At 40.3% G+C, this 15019-nt stretch overlaps 3 protein-coding genes across 5 annotated transcripts in view; 1 reads left to right on the plus strand and 2 right to left on the minus strand.

Annotated features, from left to right (window-relative positions):
• TBC1D23 (TBC1 domain family member 23) overlaps window positions 1-1408 on the minus strand; it is a 51501-nt gene extending 50093 nt beyond the window's left edge. For both annotated transcript variants that reach the window (XM_072993863.2, XM_072993862.2), the window contains exon 1: window positions 1281-1408. In XM_072993863.2, coding sequence (XP_072849964.2) covers window positions 1281-1318 — 38 coding nt within the window. In that variant the 5' untranslated portion in view covers window positions 1319-1408. The remainder of the gene's footprint in view (window positions 1-1280) is intronic.
• A 3740-nt stretch (window positions 1409-5148) lies between these two features.
• Window positions 5149-15019, plus strand: part of CMSS1 (cms1 ribosomal small subunit homolog) — a 224092-nt gene continuing 214221 nt past the window's right edge. The window contains exon 1 of the mRNA XM_020784962.3: window positions 5149-5430. Coding sequence (XP_020640621.3) covers window positions 5367-5430 — 64 coding nt within the window. The 5' untranslated portion in view covers window positions 5149-5366. The remainder of the gene's footprint in view (window positions 5431-15019) is intronic.
• Window positions 10126-15019, minus strand: part of FILIP1L (filamin A interacting protein 1 like) — a 197017-nt gene continuing 192123 nt past the window's right edge. For both annotated transcript variants that reach the window (XM_020784960.3, XM_020784959.3), the window contains one exon: window positions 10126-11799. In XM_020784960.3, the coding sequence (XP_020640619.3) occupies window positions 11626-11799 (174 nt within the window). In that variant the 3' untranslated portion in view covers window positions 10126-11625. The remainder of the gene's footprint in view (window positions 11800-15019) is intronic.

Raw genomic sequence — 15019 nt, forward strand, 5'->3', positions numbered from 1 at the left:
AACATATTCCACAGAAAATTCTTATGTCTGAATACTTCTCAAGCACATATTGTCTTGAGATGCACATGTTAAAACTTTATTCAAAAGAATCTATCTGTTACATTTACCCCAAACATAAAGGTGTTTACAAAAATTTGAGTCTATAACCCTAAAAAAAATTACAGCTGATCTCAGTTCCTCTGCATAGATCAAAGTCTTAAATATTTTGTGCCTAATTAAACCAGAGAGAATTTATGATGAAGAAGATATAGAAAGACTATAAATACTGGAGTTTGACCTTCTAGATTTTCCATCTTAACAGCCAGACACCTCCAACATTACAGTGACCTTTGGTACTCAATAAACAGCCTTTGCTTACATTATAGTAAACCCCAAATGCTTCCTTCCATCAGCGTATCACACAATATTTGTAATTTCCTTACAGCTCTCACTTGTACATCCACAACACTTCATTAAGAGATAAGATTAGGACAAGTTTGAATACAAACTCAGAATACAGTGTTTTACCATAATCTTCATTTCATACGATAAAAATTCAGCAACATTCATTTTAATGTTCATACCCTGTCCGTTCATTATTGGAAGCCTAGTGTAGCACAACCTGATGCCCTCCAGATGGTCTGGACATCAATCCACCAGCCTCAGCTAACTTGGTCAATGATCAGGAATCTAGGGAATTGGGGGGGGGGGCGTGAATAGCTGGAGGGCAGCTGGTTGGAAATAGCTGGAGGACAGAGGGCTGGAACAGGACTAGGGAGACGGAGGTTCACACTGGCACTCAGCCACGAAGCTCTGTGGGTAGAATCCCCTCCTCTCTCTTATAGTTCATGAAAAAGTAGCTCTCCTGGAAATATACAGCAGGGCTTCCTTCGCTTTCAGATTCACTGGCAGCCTTGGCACCTTTGGCTCCCCCCATTTACTTGGGAATATACAAGAAAAACACGCGCCAGTGGGATGAATGGAGAACTCTTTAGGAAACAATTCCCACTCACGTATCCAGAAATCGTCTCTGGCGAAGCGTCAGAGGTTCCGTGACAAGAGCAAACTCCCTATACAGTATTATGTTATCTGGAGTAAATGGCAGCCGCTCCAGTCATAGCAATCCGTCGGGAGGGGGGGGTCTCGTCTAGAGAGAGACCACCTGGGGAGGAAATGGAGCCGGCCACAGCAGGACCGATAGCCGCCCAAGGCTGCCTGTGAGAGGCGACATCACGTTGCCACAAACGCGCATTCTCTACCCCTCTCAAACCACCGGTTAAGCCGCAGATGGTCCAACTCACCAGCTGTTCGCCGGAGACGCTTCCTCCCCCTCCGCCATGGCTGTTGACGTGCCTCGCCGCCTTGCCGTAAAGCATGGCCTGGATTCCCAATCTTCTTACGTCGCAACTCGCTCTCATCTGCTGCATGGGGCCGTAAAGCACAACAGCCGCTCGGACGATCATTCATAGAGCAATGCATAAAAGATAGAGGATCACCTGCTTCTGAGTATATTTCGGACCTTTTTTTTTAACCAACTCAGTTTCCTCTGAAAACTCTGCAGGCAGCAGTGAGATTTTAAGGTGCCCCAAGGTTGTTGTTTGTGTTTTATTCTGTTTGTCTGTTATGTAGCTCTCTGGGAATTTGGCATGCCGCTGCGATTAAGCAACACCCCCGCCCACCTTTCCTGCAACACAGAAAGTAGCAGGAACAAAAGAAGTTTGCGCACCTTCTCAATTAATTTTGTATGGAAAAGTGCGTGCGTGTGTGTGTTAAGGACTCCTGGCGGCGTTAAAAGTTAGCGCCTGATTTCAGTAGCCTGCTATAGCGTCGCCCACCCTTGTTTTCCAAAGCTGCATGTCGGGTTTACAAGGTTTTCATGTACAACCGAGTGCTGCATTTAATCTGAAGACACAAATAGTCTGGTGTCTTTACTGCAGCTCTTGTATTTATTTTGGCTGGAAATTCAAAACCAGCCTCACTCTAACCTACAATGTTACTATAACACATTAATGGTAACTGTAACACCGGCTCATACAAAGCTTTTGACCTCCTCTCAATTCAAAATACGTATCAGCATCGGATTATAATACAGTACATGGTTCCCCTAAACCACACTTGGCTCACCCAATCCCTAATATAGAAATAATGAATTCTTCTAGTTCTGGAATATGTACAGACTTGTTAAATCAACAGTTGTGTAAGTCCTATTTATTCTAGTTAGGACTAACAAAAGCAAGAGGTGTGTGTGCCTAAGGTTGCCTGTTTATCCAGCAAGAATTTTATGCTTTGAATAATGAATAAAAATAAAAGATGAAAGAATGTAAAATGAATAATGAACAAAAATATAAGATATTGCTGAAGTTCTAAATAAGGCTTAATTTGTTGATATTCTGCCTGTCATTTATAGAAGTTTATCTATATCCTAAAGACAAAGGGGAGTGACATGGAAAAGTGGGCACACAGGTCATTATGTTTGTACAGCTATCATGACAAACTGCTGGATGTGGCTTATGAGTACAGAGGAGAGTCCTAGATAGTTTGATGTGGAATTTTCCCTACAGGTTCATGCACATAATTTTTTTTTTATTTTCCATTTCTTACATTATGTTCCCTTTGGATTCAACTTGAAAAGTAAGAAAGGCCTAAAATTAGAAGAATATACATATGGAGAACATACATGTTATTCACCAGTGAGTAAGTCCACACTGGAATAGGCTGTGGTTGACATGTGCTGTCTTATGGCAAACCCATAGATGAGCAATTTTCAAAATGTCACATCCTCAAGATCCCTGCTCAGCTCTTGCAAACTCAAGAAGGTGACTTCCTTTAGAGAGCTGATCCACATCTTACTTGGTCTTCTTCTTCTGTTGTCTTTTAACCTTTTCCAGCATTATTGTCTTTTACAAAGAATCTTGCCTTCTCATGATGTGCTCAAAATAGGACAACCAGTTTCAACATTCTTGCATCCAGAGATAGTTCAGGCTTGATTTGACCTAGGATTAGGCTGTATGCAGTTTTAAAATGTTTCTCCTTGCTGATGTAGCCAAAGCCAAGTCCATACATTCAGTGCCTGAGATGCAGCATCCAGATTTTACACCTTATCTTTAAAATATATACATTTGTCCATGTCCTGGTTTTAGACCTCTTTAAAGTGCAATAATAAAAGAACTGAGCATGGTTTCATTTTCATGGACCAAGACTGCCACCCAATGATCATAAAAGTTTGCTATACTTTACAGGTGGCACAGCAATGAAGTGTAATCTCAGCCAGTATATTTTCAAAACAGGTATTACTGTTTATCAAGAAGCCTCATTGTACAGTGGTTAAACTGCTGTACTGCAGTCAATACTCTGCTCACAACTGGAGTTTGATTTCAATGGGCTCAGATAGGCAGCTCAAGGTTATTTATTTATTTATTTATTGAATTTGTACCTCACACCATCTGGCAACCAGGCCATTCTGGGCAGCTAACAACAGTATAAACAACAATATTAAAACACGATAAAAATAAATTAATTAATATAAGTCAAATAAGGTTAAATAAAACAGACAGCAATAAAGGTGGAAAAAGGGTGATGGAGATGACAAAAAGGATGGTAAAAGGGAGGCCAAGATCTTAATGCTCCAGGAAAGCCTAATGGAAGAGCAAAGTCTTCAGTACAGTACTCATTTAAACCCATCCAGCAAGGGTGCCAGGAGGATCTCAATGGGTAGGTTGTTCCATAGGTGGGGAGCAACAGCTAAGAAGGCCCGGTTTCTTGTTCTTTCCCTCTGGGCCTCCTTTGGAGTCAAGGCCCTCAACTGCCCTGCCTGTGAACGGGTATTGCGGACAGATCTGCCTGGGAGCAGGTGTTATGATAGGTGCTGAGGTCCTAAATTGTTTAGGGCTTTGAATGTTATCATCATAATCTTGAAGTTGATGCAGAAATGAACCGGTAGCCAATGAAGGGTGGCCAGAGTGGGGGAGATGTGCTGAAATTTCTTCACCCCAGTTATTACGCCGAATTTTGGACCAGTTGAAGTCTCTGCATCCGCCTCAAGGGTAGCCCCACATAGAGCACAGCAGTGGTCTATTCTTTAGATTATGAGGGCATGAATCAGCTTTGTGAGTGCCCCCACATCTAGATAGGAATGCAGCTGGTCAATCCTCTGAAGATGGAAATGGGCTGCCCGGACCACAGATGCCACCTGGGTTTCCATGGTGAGATCTCGGTCCAGGCAGATGCCCAAGCTGCGAACCTTACTCTTCGTGGGAAGAGTCACTCCCCCGAAGGAAAGAGAATTCCCCAACCCACTGACTCCAGGGCCGCCCACATGCAAGATTTTCATCTTGTCCAGATTCACCCACAGTCCATTTGCCCTTATCCACTCCAGAACGATCCCCAAGCAGTGTTCAAGGGTTGGAACAGCATTCACTGCAGTTAGAAGAAAGGAGAGATAGAGCTGGATATCAGGGTACTGATGACACCGGGCCCCACAACTCCAGATAACGTCACCCAGCGGCCTCATATACATATTAAATAACATTAATGAGATGATTGACCCCTGTGGAACCCCACAATTGAGGATCCACAGGGTAGAAGTCACCCTGCCAAGCTCAAGTTTACTAGTAGGCATCTTAATTCTGAATAAATATGCACTGGTTCATACTGCACAAGACTAGATCTACTGAGGTATTAACTTCATTTGCATCAGGTAACATGGACTCCAGCCTAGTGATAAGGAACTTATGGGTCTCCACTACTACCTCATCTATTAGGTTTACAGGAGGGACCAGCTCAACAACATCCGGAAGGCCTCCACATGGTTCCTCAAGGTTATAGCGCAAGACAGCTTACAGCATAATTATGATGTCCTATACTGTACAGTATATAGCCAAAGGGTAGTATTGCATCCCATTTTGATGTAGTAATCTTCATTGAGCATGTGTCCCAGCATTCTAATACATCTACATTTGAAATGTACACGATAATAAGAGACTTTTATTCCTTTATAATATGCCACAATTCTGGGCCCTAGCGCGACGCATACAGGAGCAGGAGCCAACAGTAACAGTAAGGAGGTTTATTTTGAAGCAGAAATCCTCCTTTAGTGTAAACGGAATTTACTCGTCTCCCTAGTAGGTGCAAAGCGGATCGCCAGCTGAACTTCAGCTCTTTTAACAGTCATCCGTAGCTGCTGGCGCTCAGATGAACACGCGTCCACTCCCCAGCTCGTGAAGCCGACGGAAGCCGAACGTCGGAAGCCCAACCCACATCGTCTCCCTTTCGGGGCGGGCTTCCCTAGCAGCGACCGCCGGCAGCGGCGTCCTTGGAGCCCTCGCGGGTGCTCCGCCTCTCCTTTCCACCTCCGGCCGGGGCGGCGTGGCCCGTGGGGCAGGAGCAGCATGGGGGACGCCTTGGATGAACCTTGGTGGGAAGCACGTGAAGGGACACGCGAGAGCAGCCCAGGTACCGGAATGGGGTTTCGGACGGGGGGGGGGGGAAACGAGGGGCTCCGCCTGCTGGCTGGCGAGCTTTAAAAGAAGCAAGCAAAGTCCGTGTTGATTCCCTTTCCCCCTCGCCCCCGTTCCTCTGTCTTCGGAGTTCCCCCTTCCAGAACACATCCGATTTGGGCTGAACCTTACTGCATTCTTCTGCTAGCTCTTTCTGATGTTCATTTTCAGTTTATTTGACACCTGTTTCTCTCTCCGTTTTTATTCACAGCGTATTTAGGTAGGAAAAAAAAGTCAAACGTTAGCTCCTAAACCGGCCTCTGCTTCGTTGTAGCCTACTTGTAACTGTTTCCTGAGCTGTGGAACATTGAGAAGTAACACCAAACCCCGTTCATCCTTTAATTTCAAAAAAAGAGTAGAAAAACATATTAGCGAATTTTATTTCCTAATAGCATTTTTTAATTTTGGAGAAAGGAGAGCGGATACTTGTGGGTTGGGTTTTTTTTTTTTTTTTTGCCAGCCTGAATAAGGAAAGAGTTCAGAATGCTGCTGAAATTTTATCTTCGGAGAAGTGGGATTTCTTACAGGCTGTGAACAGGTGGTACCCTTCTTTTCGGACTCTCAAAAGTAAACAGATACTTAGCAAAGACTGAAACAGGACACAGTTTCCCTTGATGCTGAAGGAGGCAACAGGGCAAGATGCTGAAAGTGGGGCATAGGAAACCGTATGGAGAAAATGATTTCCAGAAACCTGTTAGAAGAATATAAATTCTGAGATCAGACCCTGATGTGTCAGAGAAACTGTATGTAGCCATCATATGGTTTGTTACTACTCCTACTTCTTCTTCTGCATCTTTCCTCCATGGACCTGAGGATACAATCGTTCTCTTTCTACTCCTCTTATGCTCACAACAACTGGGTAGGTAGGTAGGATGAGAAAGTGTGTCTGGCCAAAGGTGACGGAGTGAATGCTCCAAAACTCGGGACAGAATGGAGGTTTGAGCCCACATCTTCCCAGTTTTAGTCCGATTTTATAATTTACAATTGGGGTAGCTCCATAGGCAATTGCATTATGCACAGCCTGGAAGGACAGAAATATACTTGTAGGAAGTCTGAGGGCAGTAAAAATGCTAACTTGAGCTTTTCCACTTGGTTAAATTGTATAGAATTGTGAGTTGTTCTGTATAAAAGTGATTAATTTTTTTGCTGAAAACACTGTGAATTTTCAGTACAGTAACTAGTCATTGAAAGAAAAATACATCATAATTTTGTGCAGGTTTAAAGATGTTTACCACATACTTAATGGTATTTACCACATGTAAATGGAGTTCCAAACAATGTCCAAAAGTTAAAAAAACAACAACAGTAAGGGCCCTTAGTGTGTGTTAAAAAAAAGTAGCAGCATTCATATTAAATACAACACCACTACAATGCTTGCTACTGATGTATGGTAACAAGGGTAAAATCACAATATGGAGTACATTCATTAAACAGCTCTTTAAAGATAACCGATCAATGGAGTTTATTACACAAGACGTTGATTGGACCAGAAATACAAACATCTGTCCTATAGTATTACCAATAGAAAAACAGTGAAACTCCTGGACTAGGTGACATTTGTTACATAAGTTAGTTGCAAAGTAGTTAGAAGATTATGACTTAGATGTTTTACTAAATCTTTAAAATCAGATCTATAGAATATATGTTATTACTGAAGCTTGGATAAGATCAACCATTATTACATTACTCAATAAAGGAAGCGACAAACCTTTGGTCAAGGTTTTCATAAAAACACTACATGGTAGAATTTCTGCAAAGACCTATTGCCAATATCCATTTTATGGGCGGGGTGATAGAGAGCATGGTGGAGGATCAGTTCCAGTTGTACCTGGAGGAGGAACATCACCTTGATCTATTCCAGTTTCGATTCAGGCTGCTTCACAGACTTGAGACACCTCTGGTCATACTGCAAGATGACCTGTTAAGTCATCTTTCAGTCATTGATTATATGGAAGACTTTGAAAAATAAAGTGATGTTGGTAAACAGTTTTGGTAAAGGTTCATGTAATTGGCAGACTCTACTGACAATTAAAGATAAGGTTATAGAGAACATTTGTGTATTCAAGGGTGCATACTCTCATTGGTCTAGTTGTTATATGTTGGTCAAGTTGCTTCTGCCTCATAATAGTAATCATATGAACCAGGTGATGTCTAGAAGGCCCAGACATTAGTAGCCCTGGTCAGATATTATAAACTCAAGGCTGTGGCTTTATTTAGTCAATCTGTCACCTATTCAGTCTTCCTCTTTTCCTGCCACCTTCAAGAGACTGATGATTCTTACAACTGATCATTTAAGATAAAAATGAATGGAAAAACATAATAATGTGTGAAAAAACCTTTAAGACTTGTTGGCCACAACACAACATCATTGTTTAAAAGTGCTGTGTCCAAAATTGGAATACCCATGGTGACACCCAATCTTTGCTGGAGAGAAAAGACCACGTATCTACATTTGGGTTATCTTTCATTGACATGGCAATGCAATATGTGAATGGTTTGGATGTGTAGTACTTTAGCTGTCAGTGCTTCACCCAGTGGCATGCATCCAGTCTGCTTCATATCTTGCTCTACACATGAGTGTGTGTTTCTAGGTAACAAGAAACCACTTTAAAAGTGGAGAGTGCCAGAATACTTCCAGAATTATAAAAGCTTCATAGAATAATTGAGTTGGAAGGGGCTCATAAGGCCATTGAGTCCAACACCCTGCTCAGTGCAGGAATTCAAATCAAAGTAGATCTGACAGATGCTTGTCCAATTTTCTCTTGAGTGCCTCCAGCGTTGGAGCATACACCACCTCCTGAGGGGGGGGGGAAGTGTCACTCCTGAGGTAATTGGTTCCTTTGTCATACTGCTCTATCAAGAGGTTTTTCCTGATATTCAGTGTAAATCTAGCTTCCTGTAGGTTGAGCCCATTATTATGTGTCCTGCACTCTGGGATGATAGAGAACAGATCTTGCTGCTTCTCTGTATGACAGTCTTTCAAATATTTGAAAAGTGCTATCATATTACCCCTCAGTCTTCTTTTCACAAAGCTAAACATGCCCAGTTCTTTGTCTTTCGTCGTAAGCCCTTCCAGTCCCCTGATCATCCTTGTTGCCCTCTTCTGAGATTATTCCAGTTTGTTGCCATCCTTCTTAAAGTGTGGTGTCTAGAACTGCAACTAACAAATGCTGAATAGACGGGAACTAGTACTTTACAAGATTTTTTTTTTGCAGCCACATCACACTATTGGCCCATGTTCAGCAAATTTGCTACAATAATTCGAAACCACCTCACTCTTAATATTAGTGAGCCAAGTAGCCCCCATTTTGTTACTCTTTCTTTGTTTGTTTTTGCCCTAGATGTATAACTTTATACTTATCCCTGTTAAATTTTGTTCTGTTGTTTTCAGCCCAGTGCTCAAGCCTATCAATATCTTTTTGAACATTTTCCTGGTGTTTTCCAAGGTCATCTGCAAATTGGATAATTATTCCCTGAACACCCTCATCCGTTTCATTAATGCAGAACTTGAAGAGCACTGGGCCCAGGACTGAGCCTTATTTATTAATTTAATTGAATTTATTCAGTTTGTATCCTGCTCCCATTAGTGTCACAGCACTACTCTGGGTGGGTTACAACTTGTAAAATAGAAAACAAAAATAGAAATAGTAATATTTAAACCAATACCGGTAGCAATAACCCTAAAAAAAAGAGATGGCACTGACTAATCCCAGAGCGGATGGAGCCTTCCTCACAGAATTCTTGGAACTGTCATTTGATTGAGGGTACTGAGCAGGCCTTGATACAGATTTTTGCCAATCCAGGAGAGAATATGGCTATTCATCCAGTTGCACTATGTCAGATAGATACAGTATGTCCAGAGAATGCTGTTTCTTTGCAGTGCAAAGGCTGCCCTCTAGTGTCCTTTGGGCATAAAGCCTTTGTGGTTAAGTGTGTTACACTAGTGTACTTTAGTTATTTTAGTTACTACCATCTGTGGTGTTTGGGATATTCTGGATGTTTGTTTGGCTTTTTAAGAGCACTCTCCCTCTCTTTAGTTATTACTAGAGATTGATAAGCTTTTTTGACTTCATTCTTCAAAAGAGTTAACTTGTACTTTGTCTAATTTGCATCTGAACTGAGTTCATTTACGCCCGGTTCTATTGAGGCAGCAGTTCTAGCAGCACAGTCCTGATCATGCTATCACAGTCTGCTGTGAAATGACCAGCACTATCTCAGGCATGAAAATCTTTAGGGAAATGAGTTTTCATGGATCCTAACTGCCTTGTTGGAATTTCAGCACCTAAAGCAAATATGTGTATCTCGTGGATGCTTGTTTGCAAAGAAGCTGCTACTAGGATAGCAGTCTTAATCAAAGCTTCATCTTTCTGTGAGAGCATGCTGATGAGTTTGGATTTTTTTCAAAAAAAGAAGCTGTGCAGGTTGGCTGCATTACAGAGGGCTGGCACTAAGATTAATCTATTCTACGTTATGTGTAAATTCTATAGAACTTGTAGTTTTTGTTTAGTGGATCTGTACTTATTGGAAAGGGTACAGGTGTATTTTGTCACTTGTCTCCACCTGTGTCAGAATGAGAATAATTTGTATCATATTTAGAAGTAGTGTCTGCCTCTTTCGAGAGACCTTTTTTTCTTTTCTTGAAATGCATTCCTTTTGGTAGTCACTGTTTTCGAGGACTTGGTTATGATGCTGGGAACCAAAATAATTTATGATCTAGTTGCACTCCCCCTTGCTTCATTTTACTGCATACACCTCTCACTGAATATTTATACCTTAATTCCCCCCCCCCCCTTGTCCTTTTGGTAACACCTTAGGAATGTTGTTCAATTATTGGTAGCATTTCACATATAAATTCTAGAAGATTTTACTTCATAATGTAATAGAGGAAAGTGTTGATTGTCAGGCTTTATATATTGAATTGTTTTGCTTTCATAAGAAATATCTACTTTTAAAAAATTCCTCAGTCAGTTTGACACATAATATACATAGGAATAATAAAAAAAGACACCTCAGCTGTTAAAAGGCATGGGCCCTTTCAGGTACTGTATGTCTTCTGTGAACAGAAATTCACTTCTGTCATGTTTTCCATGTGTAAAATTTCTTTTCGGTGATGATCCTGTGTATGACCTTATGAGGTGGCATGGTGACTCATAGGCCCTTCATGTTTTTTCAGCAGCACAGGACTGCTGTCCCTTCCTTTCTACCAGGTGAGAATATTCATGGATCTACCAAAGTGTTTGACATTTCCACAGATGCAAACCTCTATGCTTCCTTATCTTTTAGCCTCAAAGCTCTACAGACCCTTTAAAGCTAGAAGGACGATTCAGATGTTAACTATTGAAAATGTTAAGAAGGCTCAAAGGGAGGGGAAACCATGGGGCGTATCCCTACCCAAAAGTCCCTTTCATATGATGAATGTAATGATATACAACATTGCTCGTAAGTATACTGTACTGATGGAGCTCTCAGCACCAGGAACCCGGGTAAGAAGGAATCATGAAGGTAATTGCCGTAGTGCCTCATGCATTGGCAAAATACAGCACTGTGGTGTCTGCCAGTCCCAACTTTAAAAAAAAAATTGGGAAAGACTTTTATGAGACTAATGTGGAAGCATGATCAAAAAAGTCAGAGGGGATAGGCAATTTCAGGCCATTTGCCAATAACTGCTGCTCCGCCAGGGAATCTCATTTCTCTTTTTCCAGCCACTCATTTGCAGTATTTTCCTATATTTTTGTCAAGTTTTAGCATGCTATTTATCTGACTAGCACCTCTTCTGTCTCATAAACATGCAAGCTTTTTTTAAAAAAAAAAATGCCATAGGCATTCCTATGCATCTCTTCTTATGTATTTGGCCAGTTTCTCGGGTCCAAAGAGAAGACATTGTAGAATTGTAGTATTGTCTGTACTAACTGATCTCTCCGTCTGTGCTAAAGGAGAAATTCTATTAACATGTAGCTTGATGCAAACAAGGAACCTGCATAGATGAAACAAATGACTGAAAACTGTTCATAAGCATGTCCTGATGCGTTATCATTCCACTGTCAAAGCTACTATTTTCTGCCAGTGTGTGATGTTTTTATGTTGTCTGATTCTTCTGTAGCTCCTGAGGAAAATGTAGCGTATCTATATTGTTCAATACTTAGACATCAGTCTATCTTTTCCCACCATTAGGAATGGCAACATCGGGAATGATTTTGACGATGTTTGACTGGCCATCTTTACTGTCTAGGACTGGTGTCTTGAGTTGTCCATTGGGTCCTTTCTCTGGAACCGTGGTTGGTTTAGGGATCCGAGGAGGAATTGCTTGTCGGAAGACATCCGCAATCTGGGATAAATAAATTGAAGTGAAATGGAGGGCAGAAATAGTTAATGTTGTAATTTGCACAGTTCTTTAGTAATTTGAAAACTATCCTAAAATAGTACTTCTAAAGATTGGCAGTGTAATGCTTCTGAAAAAAAAGAGAAAAAAGGAAGAAAAAGAAAAAGAAAAAATGCAATCACCCCATGCATACTTTTTAGTATATTACATTTCAGTTAAATATTCAGTATTGTTAAAAGGCCACTAGCATAAAAACTTTTTAAAAAATGAAAAGGATTTTTGAGTGCATCACCCCACATCATTTTTAATCTAAATTCAATTTTTAGTTCAGATCAAGTACAATTTTTGCTTAAAGCAGCATTTTTGCTTTTTCTTTCTAACAGATATCTGCACACATGTAAACAGACATACACAATAATTGTCTTGTAAACACCTAATGTTATGCAAACAACCTGTGTGGATTGTCTTGTGTATCAGTGTAGTTCACTTTTCAATTGGAAAATGTGATGCTAACTACTTTAACACACTGGTTTCCTTCACTAATTGTATGTTAGATTTAGGCCAAACATAAATCAGTAAATGAATTAGAGAATAAGAATTCAAAAGAATTTTAGCTGGCTACTTCTTGTCCCTAGATGGCACCAAAGTTAAGTTGTTCCTAAAATCTGGCTTTTTTTAAGACTTTGAAACAAGCTTTTAAAAATGTGTCCTTGACTGAATTATGAACTTACAGTTTTTAGAGCCTATTACAGAGGATAATTGTGAACTAAACATGCAACCAAGAAACTTTTTTTTCTTTTTTAGAAAAAAAGTTCAAAAATACAAGGTTAAAGACAAGAAAATAGTAAAGTATTGCTTTCTTATTGTACCCACAGAGTTTCTGATGGGACCAGGGTAGAAGGTCTTTTACGTTTTGTGAGCTTTGAAGAAGGGAAAGAACACTGATCTTGCATAAGATAAGAAATAGATAATTCATGTCTAGTTATAGAAAGATCAAAACTAAATATACTATCAGCTGAAACAGCAATAAGATATGGCTATATTTATTTTATTATAAAAAAGAGCATGATCTGCCTTATGTGATATTGGTTTCTTACAGTTTCCTTCCGGATCTGTGCTGCTCGCCGGATCAGCATTATATTAATTGTACTCCAGCCCTTTTAAGTTGGTGGGGAGCCATCTTTTTCCCACTTTCAGAGTTTGCAATGAAGCACAAAGGTTGAATTGTTGTAGGTCAAAACTGACACTTTGAATTGTGCCCTGAAAGAATCAGAAGTCCATGGAATTTTCCCACTAAGTTTGTGGGTTTCTAAAACTATGTTCTACACCAGTTGCAGCTTTCTTTAGATAACATCATAATCTGCAAGAATTCAGCTGGAGAGGAGAAACTGTCAATCCCAAAATATAGACTGTTATGGCAACACCGACATGAAAACACAAGTGCCTAGATTATGCTGGTTATTGTATATTGGATTACTGCACACACCTCTCTGGATGTTGGGCAGTTTTACCAGTGCTGTCATGTTTGTCTTGTTGAAGCCGCAGTATTTTATGTTGTATCTATGTGTGTTACAGGCCCAGCGAAACTACTACGGATGCCTATATCTGACCCTGATTAAACAGATACATTCTTGCATTTAAAGCATTTGTGTTGGAATGCACAATGAAAGTGGAGAGTCCTTCGGAATTGTTTTTAAAAATATAAACTATATGGAGACTTGAAGGGATCTGATGTGGCCAGTACAGTTTGTAATTGCTTAATTTCTATTCTGCTTCAACTCTATCCATGTGGTTTAGCGCTGCTGCTGCTGACTTCAACACTATATTTTCTTGCAGCTAAAGGCTGGATACTGGTTTGTCCTCAGATTATTTGGGAAAATCTGGAATAAATGGAGAGCACAATTTCTTTGTTTTTGTAAAAAAATGTTTCCACCTGGGTTTTTACACCAGTTTTACTTAGGAACAAATTCAGTATAGTTCTTGGGACTGGGTTGCATCCCAAATTTTTCTGCTGCTGTGAAAGTGATAGGGAAAAACAAAAACAAAAACGCAGCAAAGCAGAAGTAATATCCAGAAAACCACTTCCACAGGCACGTCACACAACATTCACAATCTGAACTGTGGAAACAATTGTGTAATCAAATTATACAGTGCTGGCTGCCTAAGTGTAATACCTGTCACACTTCTGCAGGTGTAACTTTTCACTAACTTGTACAGGGTTTTAGTCAGTATGTTAGTGATACCGTATTAAAACCTCAAGAAGCATGTTGCTCCTTCTAAAACTAACAGTAACATTAGCATGTTAGTGTCAAAAAACATTGTTCTAAGCTGTGATTCTGTAGCATTTTAAAACTGAGTAAATATTGGTAATGGCAGTATAGAAATGGCTGGGAAGGATCCCTGACCCATATCTGTAAACTAAAGTTAGGGATTCTTTCTGTAGCTGCTCACTACAACTGATCTATGTGTAAAGAGGACTAAAATACTGGGTTGAAAACCTCTTTTAGAAACCTGGTTAGTACGTTGACTGGCAGTACCAGTGGGAAGAATGCTTGAATCATGGAGCGGTATAGTAAGTATTTCTAGAGGTAATTTTGAAAGTGTAAATTTGAAATAGGAACGTTAAAAGGGAAAATAAAATGTACTTTAAGAACTTTTGAATTTTCCCACCAACCTAGTGGTTCGAAAGCATGCAAATGCAAGTAGATAAATAGGGACCACCTCGGTGGGAAGGTAACAGCGTTCTGTGTCTAAGTTGCACTGGCCATGTGACCACGGAAGATTGTCTTTGGACAAAACGCTGGCTCTATGGCTTGGAAATGGGGATGAGCACCGCCCCCTAGAGTCGAACATGACTGGACAAAAATTGTCAAGGGGAACCTTTACTTTTACCTTTACTAAGAATTTAAATTCTTCTTCTTGTTGTTTAGTTATTAAGGCATGTCCGACTCTTCATGACTCCATGGATAAGAGCACGCCAGACGCTCCTATTTTCCAATGCCTCACGGACTTTGGTCAAAATTTAAATTCTACTTTATACTAAATTGTACTTTGTATCTATGTTCTGGGTCTGCTTCAGTCCTTTATACAGTATATAGGTGGTACTCATGATATTGAGATCAATATCCAAAAATATACTCCCACAAGGACAGCTTGTCTGAAAATGCAGATAGTTCATGAAGTCTCTGTTGGCTAGAAACAGCGGCTGATGTTTCACAATTAAATG

Source organism: Pogona vitticeps, chromosome 3, assembly GCF_051106095.1.
Source record: "Pogona vitticeps strain Pit_001003342236 chromosome 3, PviZW2.1, whole genome shotgun sequence".
NCBI lineage: Eukaryota > Metazoa > Chordata > Lepidosauria > Squamata > Agamidae > Pogona > Pogona vitticeps.